The 17,133-nt window shown below is 36.6% G+C and overlaps 1 protein-coding gene and 1 non-coding gene across 2 annotated transcripts; both read left to right on the top strand.

Moving 5' to 3' along the window:
- The first annotated feature begins 4,446 nt into the window (after window positions 1-4,446).
- On the top strand, window positions 4,447-8,943 carry LOC110917303. Its single transcript, XM_022161884.2, has 2 exons — window positions 4,447-5,355; window positions 8,234-8,943. The coding sequence occupies exons 1-2, from the start codon at window positions 4,560-4,562 to the stop codon at window positions 8,734-8,736; spliced, it is 1,299 nt and encodes a 432-aa protein (XP_022017576.1). The 5' UTR covers window positions 4,447-4,559; the 3' UTR covers window positions 8,737-8,943.
- A 3,649-nt stretch (window positions 8,944-12,592) lies between these two features.
- TRNAL-AAG lies at window positions 12,593-12,673 on the top strand. The gene has a single exon. It is a non-coding gene; the product is annotated as a tRNA-Leu (tRNA).
- Window positions 12,674-17,133: the final 4,460 nt, after the last annotated feature.

Below are 17,133 nucleotides of genomic sequence, written 5' to 3'. Positions count from 1 at the left end.
GAAAAGCAAACGTAGTCGCAGATGCTCTAAGTCGTAAGTATCATGAAAAGTAAAAGCGAGTTCGTGCTCTTAGGTTAAATCTACAGTTAGATTTAATGGAATAACTGAAATATATCTAAGAAACAACAATCAAGGATGATACTGAAGGAATGAAAGGGAGAATAAAGGAATTGGAGCAAGAAGCTGATGGAATTTGGAGATTCCACAAGAAAAGGATTTGGGTACCTAAGCAAGGAAACTTAAGAAATAAGATTTTAGAGGAAACCCATAAATCTAGGTATACCATGCATCCTGGTAACAACAAGATGTACCAAGATTTAAGAAATGATTTCTGGTGGATAGGAATGAAAAAGGACATAGCTAGATATGTATCTAAGTGTCTGACTTGTCCGCAAGTTAAGGCAGAACACCAAAAACCTTCAGGGTTACTTCAACAGTTAGAAATGCCTGTTTGGAAATGGGAACTAATAACCATGGATTTCGTTACTAAATTACCTAAAACTAGGAAAGGTAATGACGCGATTTGGGTAATCGTGGATCGATTAACCAAATCAGCTCATTTTCTACCCATAAAGGAAACTTTCAGCATGGAAAGATTAGCCAAATTATACGTAGACGAAGTAGTATCCTTACATGGAGTCCCACTCTCTATTGTATCGGATAGAGATAGTTGTTTCACTTCACATTTCTGGAAAAGTTTCTAAGAAGCCATGGGGACGTGATTAAATTTAAGTAAAGCCTATCATCCCCAAACAGACGGACAAAGTGAAAGGACGATCCAAACCCTGGAAGACATGCTCAGGGCATGTCTAATAGATTTGGTGAAAATTGGGATGACCACCTACCCTTAATTGAATTCTCCTATAACAATAGTTATCATGCAAGCATTGAAGCTGCCCCGTTCGAAGCACTATACGGACGCAAGTGTAGAACTCTAGTTTGCTGGGCAGAAATAGGAGAAAGTCAATTATCAGGTCCTGAAATAGTACAAGAAACCACCGACAAGATCACTCAAATCAAGAAAAGACTAAAGATGGCTCGAGATCGCCAGAAGAGTTATGCAGACAATCGACGCAAACCGCTAGAATTTCAAGTTGGAGACAAGGTACTCTTGAAAGTTTCTCCTTGGAAAGGAGTAGTGCGGTTCGAAAAGAAAGGAAAGTTAAGTCCAAGGTACATAGGACCATTTCCAGTAATCCAACGAATAGGACCAGTCGCCTATCGCCTACAACTACCAGAAGAGCTAGCTGGAGTACATGATGTGTTTCATGTATCCAACCTCAAGAAATGTCTATCTGACGAATCCCTGGTAGTACCTCTTCAAGATGTAGTGGTAAATGAAAAGTTAAAATTTGTTGAGAAGCCACTGCAGATAGAAGATAGAAAGGTTAAGTTTCTCAAACATAAAAGACTAGTACTGGTCAAAGTCAAGTGGGATTCGAAGAGAGGACCTGAGTACACTTGGGAGCTAGAATCAGAAATGAAGCGAAAATATCCCTACTTATTCCAGTAAATCTCGAGGACGAGATTTTAATAAGGTGGGGAAGATGTAACAACTCTCGCCAAAATTATTATTTCTAATTTTATTTTGTCTAATAGGAAACTCTACTTGAGACCCTCAAGTAATATTACATGACCCCTAAATTTTCAGAACAGTTGGAACTAGGATCAGGGCCCCTAAAACTCAGGGGGAGTAAACCCTAATTGGTATTATCTACACAGTTTGCTGTAAAATTCGAATTTTATCGATCTGTCGACTCACCCAGGCTATAAATACACGAGGCTACCCTATGCTAAAAGTGACCCATCGCGCCACGCGCCAGGACCAGGTAGGTCTGGCGCGCCACGCGGGGGAACCCGTTTTTCAACATATATATCAGGGCCTTGGCACTTGCACTGTGGTGTTGGTTCGACGTTCAAATTCAATTCGTACGCTGAGATATTGTCTGTTTAGTCCAAAAACACACACAAGCACGAAATTCTGCCGCGATAACAGGGTAATAACTCGATCACTACTACGATTCAATGTCCGATCAATAAAAACCAGTCCGATGGATGTTGAAGTGATGCCCGTATTTGGGCTATACTTTGTCATTCGTCGTGAAGGTTTTGAGGTATTTGAAAGGTGCTCCTGGTACTGGTTTAATGTTTATAAAGGGTGATAAATTTGAGTTATCTGCTTATGCCGGCTCTTATTGGGCTAAGTGAATTGATAACAGAAGGTTAGTTACATGATTTTGTATATTTCTGGGAAAGTCTTTGATTTCCTGGAAAAGTAAAAAACAAAGCGTTGTATTTAGAACTTCTATTGAAGCAGTATACAGATCTATGTGTGCTGCCTTATGTGAGATAATGTGGCTGGTTAACATCTTACAAGAGTTACAGGTCAAAGTTACTTTGCCGATTGAGTTAAGGTATGATAACACTGCTGCGTTGTCCATAGCAGCAAATCCAGTCTTTCATGACAAAACTAAGCACTTTGAAATTGATTTGTTCTTCCTTCGGGAAAAAATTGCATCTGGAATGGTAAAAACGGTTGGCATCCCTTCCTTAAATCAATATGCGGATCTTTTTACCAAAGGTTTATAACCAGCTGATCATCTCAAAATGCGTAAGTGTTTGGCGCTCTCTAATCCTTTTGGTATTAAAACTGAGGCGGGTGTTAAAGAAATTAACACTTCAGTTTTAATACCATACCATTTCTAATTATTTGCCTTTTTAACTTTAACAGTCCTTTTCTGTGTTGCAAGGTGGGCCAGATCTTGTCTTGCCTTTGGGCTTTGCTAGGCTCCTGTGGGCAGTGGTCGTGTGTAGCTGTGAAGGCCCTTCTAGGGTTTGGTTTTTTGCTATTTATGATGTTGGTTGGTGTGTAAGTCATCATCAGACATACGCTTTGTCCCTTTATCAAAATACTACATCATCTTCTACTCGCAAGTTCTGCGCGAGACCTTTTAGCGGCTCAACCGTCTCTGTTTTTTAGCCCTGTTATCTTTGTTTCTTCAGTCAATCAATCTGTGATGGCTGAATCTCTTGTAACCTTGAAGAGTTTTTGATAATAAAGTTCGAGTTCTTCGATTATGTTCATTATTATTGAGTTTTCTGATAGTTCGCTCAAATTGTTTTTGAAACTACAGAAGTCCTAAAACCCCTAGAAATATCATCTCCATCGCACAACTTATAGATAAGCATCTTTTGAACCTTGTGTCCAAATTTGTAGCAATCCAACAATACATGAATGTGTGCCATCAATCCCCTTATATCAATTCCCTCACACTTGCACTGAATCTAGCAAATTGAAACCAAATTGTATGTATATTTTGTATTGGTTTCTTCAAGTTGTGAGGTTTCTTCTTCTCAAACATATGCTTTGACACTAAATAATGTCACCACAACTTGACACAAATGTAATTTTTGTTCCATTTTATTGCTTCTGGTAACATTGTAATGCTTATTTTTTTTACGGGTTTTAACCAAAAGAAGTTATGGAGTTTCTAAACTCATTCTCAATTCCATCCTTAAAAAAGAAGGCAATCCGAAGCATATTATTGGTGGTGTTGGTGGTTCATATGTAATACGCGGAATGACTAAGTACGTAACGATAAAAAAGACAACTTCCTCAAAAGCAGGGGAAGAGGGCAAGAGATCAAGTCAGAGACACAAATTTGAATTAAAAAAATTAGTGAATATTCAATCATTGATAGTGGGTATCATGGTGCAACTTTATTTTTACTTCTTTCCATCTGTAAGTGTAACTTTGTTTTTCTTAGGAACTTTTAGAACTTAGAGAACTCGGCCTTTATATGCGAGTTTTGTCTTCATTTTTTTCACATCCTTAGATTAAAATGTTACAAAAATGGCTGTAAAATTCTTTTGAAGTGGTGTTTTGGCCACTTAGAACTGCTATAAAAAACTGATGACATCATGACACCTTTTTCACATTTTGCATTCACCACAACATATCGTCTGATGTTGGTTTGTTTGATATAGACCTTGTGTATGTGAATTTAGATCATTGTGTAAAGCTACCATCAAGATTACTATTAAATATAGATGAAGGTATTCCCGTGCCACAATTAAGAGATGAGAATTTAAAGGAATTTTATTTTTGGATTCGGAATTTATAATTCATTTGGATGGTAATATAATCTATTTAACATGATTTTGTTTTCTTAATAACATAACACATATTATATATATAGATTGAAACTTATTTTTTGTAATCAACAAGTAGCAAGTAACACACTCCAAAGTCCAAACAATGTATACATAGATTGAAACATATGTGTTGGAGTAGCAATAAAAAAATTAGAAGGCAAAACAAAACAGGTAGAGTTGTGTCAGATTTATCATTAAACTAACAAATTAAACCAACTTATTATTATTAAAGCAAGATAAACAAAAAAAAAACACATTTAAACCCTTACATATCATCCAACAATTATTTTCTATCTTCCTATGTTTCTCTTTTCTAGAACCAGTCCAAAGTCCACCCTGCCGTCCACCTTCACATATAACAACATATCTCTCCATTGTACAATTTCGATTCCAATATTCACATCATGTTTAGTTGGATACACATCACACTAGCGGTAGCATCCGCCGGAATATTCCTCCTAATATTCTTCCTCTGCCACCACCTTTTCCGCCACCCTAAACCACCACAACCACCCACCACAGACCCATCACTTTCCCAACGTGAAACATGTTCCAAAACATTGTTCAACTGGTCAGACAACCCTGCACTCATCACCGATGCCGTCGAAAATGGGTGGTCACGATTTGCTTTCACAGATTATGTCTCTTCCTCATCCGTCCGATCAAACCGGTTTTCATTACGATCTTGTGCTGCGGGTGCTGATGGTGTTGGAGAGTACGATGATGACGTGGATATTAGTTGGGAAATTTGTCATGGATCTGCAGATTTCATGCAAAAGATTCGACTTAACTCCGGGTTAAAAAAACTAATCACAACTACAACTTCTGTAATGTCGGCGGCTTCAGTTATTAAATCGGCTTTGCCGTTGCCTGGACCGGCTGTGGGGAACTCATCCGCGTTTCCGCAAGAAGCGTATTTTGAAATTACGATTTTGTCCAGTTACGAGAGTGAAAATGGTGGTGATATTAATGGAGAAGATGAGAATGTTAAGCTGATTCAAGAGGGGAGGGGTGTGCATGTCAATATGGAAGAGTTGAGGGGTCAAAGTTGTGCAAAGGGTATAGATGAAGGGGGAAATTATGAGGTTAGTGTTATGGTGTCGGTAGGGTTTACGGTTGGAGGTTCGATTCCGGTGAAGCTTCCCGGAAGTTATCCCGGATCGGTTGGATTTCATTCCGATGGCTTTATTTATCTGGATGGTATGTTCTATATTTCGCCCCTGAGTTCTGACATCTGTCTAACATCTCTAACGTAACTAGATTTTTTTACAACTCATCATCATTATTTGTGACGATGAACCACTTGTAAAAGTGGTTAAGTGGACAATGCGTCCATCTAGCGATGAACGGTGCATTTTTATTTACCCCTAAAAAGTCACTATAAGAATGACGAGAGCTATATATATATATATATATACATGTACATGTTGTTTTAAGTGGATGTGAAAAATTGTTTTTACAGTTCTCATGATTATATACGTAAAACTGATTTTATATTATATGTTTATTAATATATATTCTATTCTTAACAAGTTAAATCCAACAAAATCAAGACAAAATGTAAAGGTTATCCTAAACATTGATGTCAATTTTACATATAATATAACACCAAATGGGAAGCTTTCTATTTAATTTTCATTCCTCTTTCTTTAGAAAATAATCCTAGAGGAAAAGTGTTATATGACGGTTCAAAAAAAATCACACAAAAATAAATAATCTTCTAAAGCATTCATTCCACCTTTTATAAAATTAAGCAATTCATAGGATATAGAAGTTATGAAATTTCTTTTGTAGTTTTAAAATTTAGAATTTTTGCATAAAGGGACTATGTGTTTTATTAGATTCATGAAGTGATAATTTACTTATAAGGCCACACGGGGTGGACACGTTATGAACCGTGATAAATTTCTATCACTCGCGGAACACCGCCCCGCCCAATTCCATAACGAGTGATGAAGTATAACGAGTTATATATATAACGCGTTGAAGTATTGGGTGATGAATGAGTATCTTGTACATTGTGCATTAATACTTGTATATTGGAATCTCATCACTAGTGATACCACCCCCCCTATATTTCTATCACTAGTGATAGAATAGTGGGTGATGACATGGCATGATTTCATTGAATAGTGGGATTGATAGAAATCTATTCAAGTAATCATTCCATTTCTTATATATCAAATTTGACGAAAAAACATGTTGAACAAAAAAAAAAAAAAATCTTTGCTTTTTTACAATTCGTTGGATTTATTTTTACCAAAATGACAGCAATAGTATTTTTGTTCTCAAAAGTTTTGGTGTTATATTCATCTTCAAATTTATTTATGACGTGTTTAACGTAAATGAGCCAAATAGATAGTTACTCAAGTATAAATATAAAATTATTTAAGAGTTAAGTAACTTTATAAAATAACTGAAGCATCTTATACACTATCCTTATATTTCTAAGATGTATTAAAGAAATATGATACACACACGCAATGTAATTTAAAAAGGATACTTAGTTAAGACAAAATAATATTATTGTCTCACAATAAAACATAAGTGATAAAACAGCCATGGTAGGTCCACCTAACAACCAACCTATCCTTACATGGCTCAAATATTTTAACACTTGGAAAAGTGTACAATTATTTATATAATGCCTACTTTTCAATATCATGTTGCATTTTATAATAACTTCTATGTTATATAACAAGTTGAGTTAACTGCCATTTTCGTCCTTGTGGTTTGGTCACTTTGGCCATTTCAGTCCATTTTTCAAAAATGCGCCATTTTCGTCCCCCACGTTCTGGAAAGGTGTCATTTCAGTCCAAAAATCATAACCCAGTTAAGTCAGTTAGTAAATAAGGACTGATTGTGTAAATTTGTAACATAAAGGACCATTTAAGTAAATATTAAACACCACCACCACTAGCCCTGCCACCACCACCACTCCGCTGCCACCACCACCGCCACCACATCCCTGCCACCACCACCACTCCGCTGCCACCACCACCACCACCGCCACCACAGCCCTGCCACCACCACCACTCCGCTGCCACCACCACCACCGCCACCGCCACCACAGCCCTGCCACCACCACCACAGCCCTGCCACCACCACCCTCTGTTCATCGTCTGCAAGTCTCGCCGAAATACCCGTCGCCGGAGACTGTCGCCACGCCGTTGCACGCGATACCGGATCAGTTTTAATCACCCAATCGGTATGTTTATACTTGTACAATGTTTCTGCAAGTTTAATTTGAATATTATCCGGTATTGATCGAGAATTAGGCCGTTTGACTTCTGTTGACCGTTTTGGGGAAGACGATGAACAGTAGCATGGTCACCACCGCCGCCACCATCAACGTCATCATCGTCATCATCTGGGGAAGGCAGCCCCACCGTCGCCGGTTCTCTCTCCCGCCTCGTTATCTCTCTCTCTCTCCGACTTTCTCCCTCTCTCGTCTGATATGATGATGAACCGGCTGTGGTGGCGGTGGTGGCAGGGCTGTGGTGGTGGTGGCAGGGCTGTGGTGGCCGTGGTGGTGGTGGTGGCAGCGGAGTGGTGGTGGTGGCAGGGCTGTGGTGGCGGTGGTGGTGGCAGCGGAGTGGTGGTGGTGGCAGGGCTAGTGGTGGTGGTGTTTAATATTTACTTAAATGGTCCTTTATGTTACGAATTTACACAATCAGTCCTTATTTACTAACTGACTTAACTGGGTTATGATTTTTGGACTGAAATGACACCTTTCCAGAACGTGGGGGACGAAAATGGCGCATTTTTGAAAAATGGACTGAAATGGCCAAAGTGACCAAACCACAGGGACGAAAATGGCAGTTAACTCTAACAAGTTATATGTCTTTACTATAGTGTTTCTGGTAACTTTCTCTATGCTTTCGGATATTGAGTCATAAGAGTAGTTAGATATTATATATAGTTTTGTTGTAAATTTACTTAAAAATAAGAACTTAATTTTGATTCAGTTTAATAATATTTTTAATATCTTTGTTAGCTAACATTCTTTTAAGATATTTGATTTAGTAACTTAAGCATTTAGATATTTCGGTAGTAAGGGTGTTTGCTTGATTTGTAGGAAATAAACTCTTAAGTGAACCAAATATTGAAAGATGGGAAAAATCTTCTAAAGTGATCGGTTGCGGTTACAACCCAAGCTTAAAGAAAGTTTATTTCACGATGGATTCCAAACTTGTACACGAAACCAACTGTAAAGGAGACGAATTTGGAACCCCGCTCTATCCGATGTTAGCAGCGAATAGTGATGTTACGGTGCTTGTAAATTTTGGGCAAAGCGTCTTTAAATATGAACCAGCAAATTCGCAAAGAACTCAAAATCCATGCTTCATTGGACCAATGGCGAATTCCTCGTTGGCAGGGTATGAAGATAGTAAGGAGCTTTTTTCAATGGGAATAATAGATTCACAATGGTTAACTCAACCACCAAGAAGTGGACCATATCATGGAAGCGTTAATAATAAAGGAAGGATGAAGGATAACGACGAGGCTTCTGAAGGGGATATGTTTGAAATCGTGATAGAAAACAATAATTATAGAAAATCACCAAATGCGTTGTCTTAACCAAAAGTATTTCATATTATTCTTCATGAAAGTCGATTTGTTTTCGGTCGAGTATATAATCAAAAGACTTCAACCTGATGAAACATGGTGTGAGTTCTTCTAGATGAGGATTGGGTTTATACGGTATGAGTTGTTTTAGATGAGGATTGGGTTTATGTATTTTGTTTCAAGTACTCAAGATTTATGTGGATACAAAGTTGGAACCAACTAACTAGGTAGATTGGTGTCTCCTTGTTTTGAGGTGTTTTATTGTAAAAGATTATACCAAAGAAAATCATATTGACATGTAAAAACAAAATGAATTAAAGTAGTGTTAAAGCTTTCCGTTCACTTTCTCATCCCTAATTTTCTTTGAAAGTATGTGAATATTTTTATTGTATGATCCTTTGATCCATCAACTAAATAAACCTGTAAGTCTATCACCAAAAAATATGGATTTGTCTTCATTTATAATCTTAAAGAGATAAACTTAATTTGTGCAACAACAAAATCATCACGATTTCCACTTGAACTAGGAAGTATGTACCTAAGGATGGGTTCTAATAAGATACGATATCATCATAGATTGAAGAAACATCAAGTTAATTCGGATATTAGCTTGTGGTTTGTGTCTCGTCCTAATAAGGTAATCTTCTTTCGTTCTCGACAAACAGTTGCGATGATCCTTCAAAACAATCAACACACCGTGAAACTCGTTACAAGGATGAGAATATGGGGGGTTCTCCTTGTAACCACCCTCCAACGTGAGAATAAGAACTTTCTTTGAAGATAAAAGTGTGTGTATTAAGCGAGAGAGCAAGAGAGCGATCCTTAAACCTGTAGCCGAAGTTCTCTATTTATTGCCGAGGTGAGTTGTGAAGGAGATGGGCTGATGGGCCTTGGGCCTGAGACCGACAACAAGGAATATCCGTTTTTCCTCCCTTGTCGCGATTGTTAGTGTTTACAGGCTAGGGCATAGTTGGCGCACGTTGAATGGATCCACGTGGCATGACGATTGTCCTTATTGTCTGGTCTGACATCAGCAGTTAAGTGGAGATCATCGAGCAGTGGTCGGCGCACGCTGATTGGTGCCACGTACGTGTCCTTGTGTACTTCTTGTCCCTTGCACGATTGCTCATCGTGCAACATCACATAGTACAGCCTGCCGTGCGCTCATTGGTCTACTGCTCTGCCAATCGTACCTGATTACAGTCCAACACTGTCTTGCCGGCGCAGCTGTCCCTGCGCTTCTTAGACTTGCGCCAATTCGTTTGAATAAAGAACTAAGTGTTGGATTTGATCTATTCTGGGTATGGCCTCGCGCGCGACCTGAGATTAACTCGTGTAGTCGGCGCAAGATTAGAAATCATACCCCTTCAAAGATGTAATTAGTTATTTATAGAAAATTATTAACTAAAACACAATCAACCAATTGGATTGGTGGCTCATTGGCAAAAAGCCTCTAGAAACACCTAGGTTTAGAGATCTTAATTTCAAGTCTCACAGACAATACGATTAAAAGAAATTCGCCTTTCAAAAAAATTAAAACACAATCATTCGGTTCAATTGCATACAACGTAATTGGACTATTCATGATAACCAATAAATATATACTAAATGCCTAGCAATGGTATATAATGGTTTAGGATAACCCATGGCTTTATAACCTAGTGGTATCTTGGGGGTGAGATAAAACTTTACACCAATAGGTCATGGGTTCAATTCTCACAAGGGGGGTTTTCCCATGTTTATTGGGTTTCCTCCTGAATTGGTGTATAGGTATTATGCCTAGTGGTGATGGATATGATCGGGTGGTTCTGCTGGTGGCACAATGATACTCCAGTGGTACGTCAGTGATCCAAATTTGCCGTTCAAAAAATTAGCAAAGAAAAGCCTCTAAAAACACCTATGTTTGAAGGTCTTGATTTCAAGCCTTACAGACGACAAATTCTACTGTCAAAGAAAACTAAAACACAATCATTAGGTTCAATTGCATACAGCCTAATTAGACTATTCAGCATAACCAATAAAAAATATACTAAATGTCTTTTCACTTAATAATGAACAAAACGATATATAATGGTTCTGGTGAAGGTTAATTATTTCAGTTAGGGCGGGACAAATTAACCGTCATAACCGATAACCAAACTATAATTGACATAATCGAACCGATTTTAACTGATAACCAACATAACCGACGGTTATAGTTATGAAATTTTGGTTAATCGACCAATCAATTATGGTTATGGTTATGTAGCTTTGGTTAACTGATATAACCAAAACCGAACCGAACTTGTAATGTTAAGTTTATAATTCTATATAATGGATTTATCTTTTACATAACCATGTAGAGGTGTTTTAGTAATATAATGAATCTTCTGTATAACATTGCCAACATAATTACTTTACTAAAACGGATTCCACATCGGTAGTTTAACAAAAAATGTGTAGTCTTGGTTTTCTTATAAAAAAGGCCAAAGCAAAGTCCAACATGGTGAGTTTCATTCTTATTTTGTAGGCCTATTGGCGTATAATTTTTAACTTTAGCTGGAAGGATTGTTTAGTTAAAGTTTTTGGTTAATAACTGGAATTAACCGAACCATAACCGACTTCATAACTGATTAACCATAACTGAACCGAACCAACTCATGCACACCCCTAAATTTTCGGTGCATGTCCACTTCTTGATCAAGACTTTTGTTTCCTACTTCCCCATCCTTCAAAAATGATAGAAATAACCATTACAACACTAAATAAGCTAGGTATTAGTTTTTTTTTTTTTGAATGACAAAAATTACATAATCCCTACTTTTAAAATACACTAAGTTTACCCTATACCAAAAATTGAACCCTGTCTCTTCTTAAGAGACATAAAACCTCTACCACCCACCAAAATGGTGATGACAGATAGGTATTGGTTGTCGGGTACTTCTCTCTATAATAGTAATGATTTCATAAACTTCTCTCTAATAACTATTGGAAGAGTCGAAGAGATCACAAACATATAACGTCTACAAGTCTTTTTCTACTATTATTTAAACAGAGGGTTGTGGGCCCATTCTCGTGCTTTTGATCTTCTCTTTTAAGATATTTTTTTGCTTGTACAAGCATTCAAAATGTATAATTTTGTTATGTGTTCTTATGTTTGTAAGATGTGAGTCAAAAGTGTTGGAATGATAGTTTTTCAAATGGATAAAATAAGCAAAAAACTCTCAAGGATCTTTACGTTTGATCCACCCTCAAACAATGATTTTGTGCTTAGAGGTTCTTCGCTCTTTTTCTATCTTGAAATTTAGTCGTTGCGATAATAAAAAGTGATTTTTCTCTTCTTCTCGGGCTTTAAAGAATGAACAAGTCGGTAATTGGGTAGGTTGTGACTTAGAAAGAAAATGAAACCAAAGTTTATTTGGTTAAACACCTTTCATACCAAGAACGAAATGAGATTTATCTCTACCCACCTAAGTTGGTACTTCCCAATTTGTGTGTAGTTGTGAACCCCATTAATTTGATTTGACTTGTTTTTCATGTGAATAACTTCTCTCTAGAAATAAATCTTATACTCTAATTATTATAAAACTTTGTTTTACAAAAATATATATTAGTTTATAAAAACAAGGACCTAAAAGTTAAATTATGTTGTTTTTACAAATTGTATTCTTTAAATTAGATTTGTTTGTTTTTATTGTTGAAGAACACTTGCATTTATCGTTCTTAACTTGGTTCACTAACGTTATTTTCGAGCCATAGCCGAGTAACGAAATTAAACAAAACTAAATGTATGTGTCGAAATAAAAAGAAAAACAATGATCTCATAAAACACTCTCTTGCGTAATAGTTGATTATGTTTTAAATACAATTCTTGGAAATAAAAACAAATGTTGAGATGGCCGAGTTGGTCTAAGGCGCCAGATTAAGGTTCTGGTCCGAAAGGGCGTGGGTTCAAATCCCACTCTCAACATAAATATTTTTTTCATTAATTCTAGGAACGAAACGCTGATTCAATTTCTTGAATTAATTGTGTTTATATAAAATAGGAGGTTAAAATATTCTTATGTGGATATATTGACATTAAAGAAAGCATAAATGCTTTGCATCGAAATATTGAGTACTACTATCATATCCTCTATATAATAATAAATATAAAGTGTAACGTTGTTATTGGGTTATGCATGTAATAAATGTATTTTAACCATAATTGCGATTTATTATATTCATCACTCATTACTTGGTATCATATCGCTTCTTCATTATTTATATTCTCACTAAACCAATATTATATCCATTACTCATTGGTCATTATTTTAATACAATTAAATAGAGGGTGGAGAGAGAGAAAGATGAGCGAAGTGGGCTTCATTTTGGCGGGATGAGGGGTGGCGCAATGTTCACCGCAATCCTCCACAGCCATGCAAGCTCCATGCTCCTCTCTCAAGCATCCATAACAGATTGTTATGGCCTAAGGGGGGATGGGGTACCTCACGGGTTGTTTGTTGTGCCACAACATCGCCGCCACCCACAAGGGTAGGGCTGGTGGGTTGTTTCTCCATTAAGGTGAACCCATCCTAAGGTATGAGAGAAGGAGTTTGAGGTGGGGTCGATCTTTTGAAAGGTGTGTATGTGATTGGTGGGTGGTGTAAAAAAGTTGAGTTCATGGTTTAAGAGTACATGTTTAAGGCAATGATAGGGCACCACCAATGTTTTGGGGCTTAGGCTAGTCGGTGTGGGGGACGGCCCTGGCCCATCCAGCCTCGGCGCCGGTCCCCAACACCATTTCCAGGGGTCGGTGGTCGTCGCGAACGTCTTCCCAATATGTTTATGCCGGGCCTTCCCCTTCTCACAGACACACACATACAACACAGACACACACACATATATATACATATTTATGTCCATTCTCTATTTCCCTTGGTTTATCCTTAGAGGGGCATCCTCCTTGGATGTTGATGTGGCGTTGACGTGGAGAGGCATCCTCCAAGGACTTGCCTCCTCCACACCAAGTAGCCTTAAAGGTAGTTTTTAAGAATTTTGATATGACGGAATTTGATTGGTCGGAGCAAAGGTGCTACCCCTGGGTACTCCTTCACCTAATAATGACGACATAAGTATTTTAATGAGCGTTTAATCAACTCCATGTCACTTGGTAAGGAGTGAAAGTGTGAAACGACTTTTATAATACAATGATTGTGTATGTTTTGTTATTTCTTTTTATGATCGCTTATTAAGGCCATGCGGTATGGGGTTTGGGTTGAGGCGTGGGTTAGATGAAAACGCCCAAGCCACTATTCCGGGTAGGTTTGGGTTGGGGCGTGTCCCTTGGGGCTTGGGTTTCAAGCCGGGCGGGGGAGCAAGCTGACATGGCGGGTTGTGAATGACCCTTTCAAACTAGCCGTTGGGGTCTATATTTAAAAAAAATTTCTTTTTTCCTTTATAAATACTTACCACATTTAACATCTTTCTCACGCAATATCAAACACATAAAACACAATATTGCCATGAGTTCTTCAAGTTATAGTGAATCGTCATCATCATCTGACGATGGTGCGGAAATATTTCTACAAACGATCGCGGCGGTGGTGAAAGCTATCGTGGAAGACGAAGACGATGAGGAAGAGACTCAACAACCTAAACGGAGGAGAAGGTACATTGCTCGTGAACGGCACACCGCTAACGATTTGTTGGTAAGCGATTACTTCTCAGCGGAACCTAAGTATGATGAAAAAATGTTTAGGCGTCGTTTTCGTATGAGTAGAAACTTATTTTTAAGGATATCTAGAGATCTTGAGGAGAAATATGTTTATTTCCAACAAAAACCCCATGTAACCGGGCAATTAGGATTTAGTATGTGGCAAAAGGTCACGTCCGCACTTAGGCAGTTAGCGTACGGCAATAGTTCGGACATTATGGATGACTATTTAAAAATGTCTGCACGTGTAGCTAGAGAAACTCTTCACAACTTTTGTTCGTGTATTCTAGAACTTTGTAGGAAAATATATTTGAGAAAGCCCTCCTTCAGTGACATGCAACAAATATTGGAACATCACGCAGATTATCATGGGCTACCCGGGATGCTAGGTAGTTTAGATTGTATAAAATGGCCTTGGGAACTTTGTCCTACCCAATGGCAAGGCGCTCACACTAGTAGATTTCACGGGGTGCCAGTCATCATGCTTGAAGCGGTTATGTCCCAAGATCTTTGGATATGGCATGCGTTCTTCGGTATGCCAGGTTCACATAATGATATTACCATCATAAACTACTTGCCTCTTTTCAATGATCAGGTAAATGGTGTAGGACCCAAAGGAACTTTCTTTATAAACGGGGTTGAGTACGTGTATGGGTACTACCTAGTTGATGGGATTTACCCAGAGTGGGGGGTTTTCGTAAAATCGTTCACAAGACACGGTACCGCAGATCCAAAGAGATTAAAGTTTAACAGTGTCCAGATGGCTGCACGTAAAGATGTCGAGCGAGCATTCGGTGTTTTGAAGAAAAGGTGGCGAATATTGGCAATGCCTTGTCGACTATGGGACAAGGATCAAATTGGAAACGTGATGTACACATGTATCATTCTTCACAACATGATTTTGGAGGATGAAGGTAGAGCGGTCGTAACCTACTATGATGATGATGACCCCCAACCAGGTAACGTAACAGACGAAGATAAAGCGGCAAATGAATTTTTAATAAAGTCAAGGGATATACATCACAACCTTCGAGCTGATTTGGTGGAACATGTTTCAACGATTCCTGGGTTCAAAACCGACGAAGACGACGAAGAATGATAGGTTTTTATTTTGATAAGTATTTTGTATGTTTATTTTAATAATTATGTTGTATGTTTAGTAGTTTTTGGTTATAAATATATATATACTAGGTTAGAACCCCGTGTATTACACCGGTTGAATAAATGCAATTTTATATACAAAATAATAAAAAAGTATATCTTTAAAAATCTCGTTTATTACACGGGTTGAATAAATGCAATTTTATATACCAAATAATAAAACAATATATATTTAAAAATCTCGTTTATTACATTGGTTGAATAAATGTAATTTTATATATTAAAATAATAAAAAAAGTTATAAATTTAAGAACCCCGTGTATTGTACGGGTTGAGTAAATTTAATTTTATATATTAAATAATAAAAAGTTACATTTTTAAGAACCTCGTCGAGCTGAGGAGCGAGACTAAAATATATATTTAAAAATCTCGTTTATTATATTGGTTGAATAAATGTAATTTTATATATTAAAATAATAAAAAAGTTATATCTTTAAGAACCCTGTGTATTGTACGGGTTGAGTAAATTTAATTTTATATATTAAATAATAAAAAAGTTACATTTTTAAGAAACTCGTCGAGCTGAGGAGCGAGACTAAGTTCGACCGTTAGGGAGACTAAAGCGGGAGGCTGTGTTATACAGGTTGAGTTAGGGCTAAAGGACTGAACTTGCAAGAGTTTGCAAACATCGAGTACGTTTTCTCTAATTATTGAAGACAAATGACACAATTTGCAATAAGTGACATACATAAAGGACGATTTTTGTAATTTACTCTACTTTAAAATATTATATATATTATCTCCTATATGAATTGTTAAATTTATATTAAATTTAATTGTATAATTTTCGTTTAATTGATATTAATTATCTATAAAAATAGATGGCTTTAATGAATGACACGTGTTCAAAACTTGGTTTCTTTTATCATAGTAGATAGATAGATATGTTACTAACAAACGGAAGGAAAATAAATAAGTAAAAAATAAAATACAGTCAATCAAGTTATATAAAATAAACATTATCTACAACTTATGGAAAGTTTATATATTTCTTTTTTTTTTTGAACGGCTAATTTCTTTAATCCCCTATCGTTTGTGAGACTTGAACCCAAGACCCCCCTTCCCAACTTTGGTGTTTTAAAGGCTTTTCTAATCATACCAATCTGCCAACTTTCATAACCAACTTAAAAGAAAAGAAAATTAGATATATTTAAAATAAAATAGTAAATCCTTATCTAAATAAGTAAAATACATTCAATCAATTTATATAAAATAAACCTGATCTATAACTTATGGAAAATTTATATATTTAGAATCATACCAATCTGCCAACTTTCATAACCAACTTAAAAGAAAAGAAAATTAGATATACTTAAAACAAAATAGCAAATCCTTATCGTCACTAACCAACTGTTAGGTGGATTTTTTTTAATTATTTAATATCAACTTTGGAATTCGTATGAATTTTTATTAGATTTGATTAAATATTATTGATAATAAAAATTTGTATCAGATTAGATTTTAGATTTGATTAAATATTATTAATAATAAAAATTTGTATTAATTTAGATTAAATATTATTATTATTATTAGTATTATTAATAATTTTAATCAATTAAATGAGAGAATGACAA

This window comes from Helianthus annuus, chromosome 16, assembly GCF_002127325.2.
Source record: "Helianthus annuus cultivar XRQ/B chromosome 16, HanXRQr2.0-SUNRISE, whole genome shotgun sequence".
Classification (NCBI taxonomy): Eukaryota; Viridiplantae; Streptophyta; class Magnoliopsida; order Asterales; family Asteraceae; genus Helianthus; species Helianthus annuus.
The sequence above is the reverse complement of the archived record's forward strand: the minus strand, read 5'-3'. Positions and strand labels throughout refer to the sequence as shown.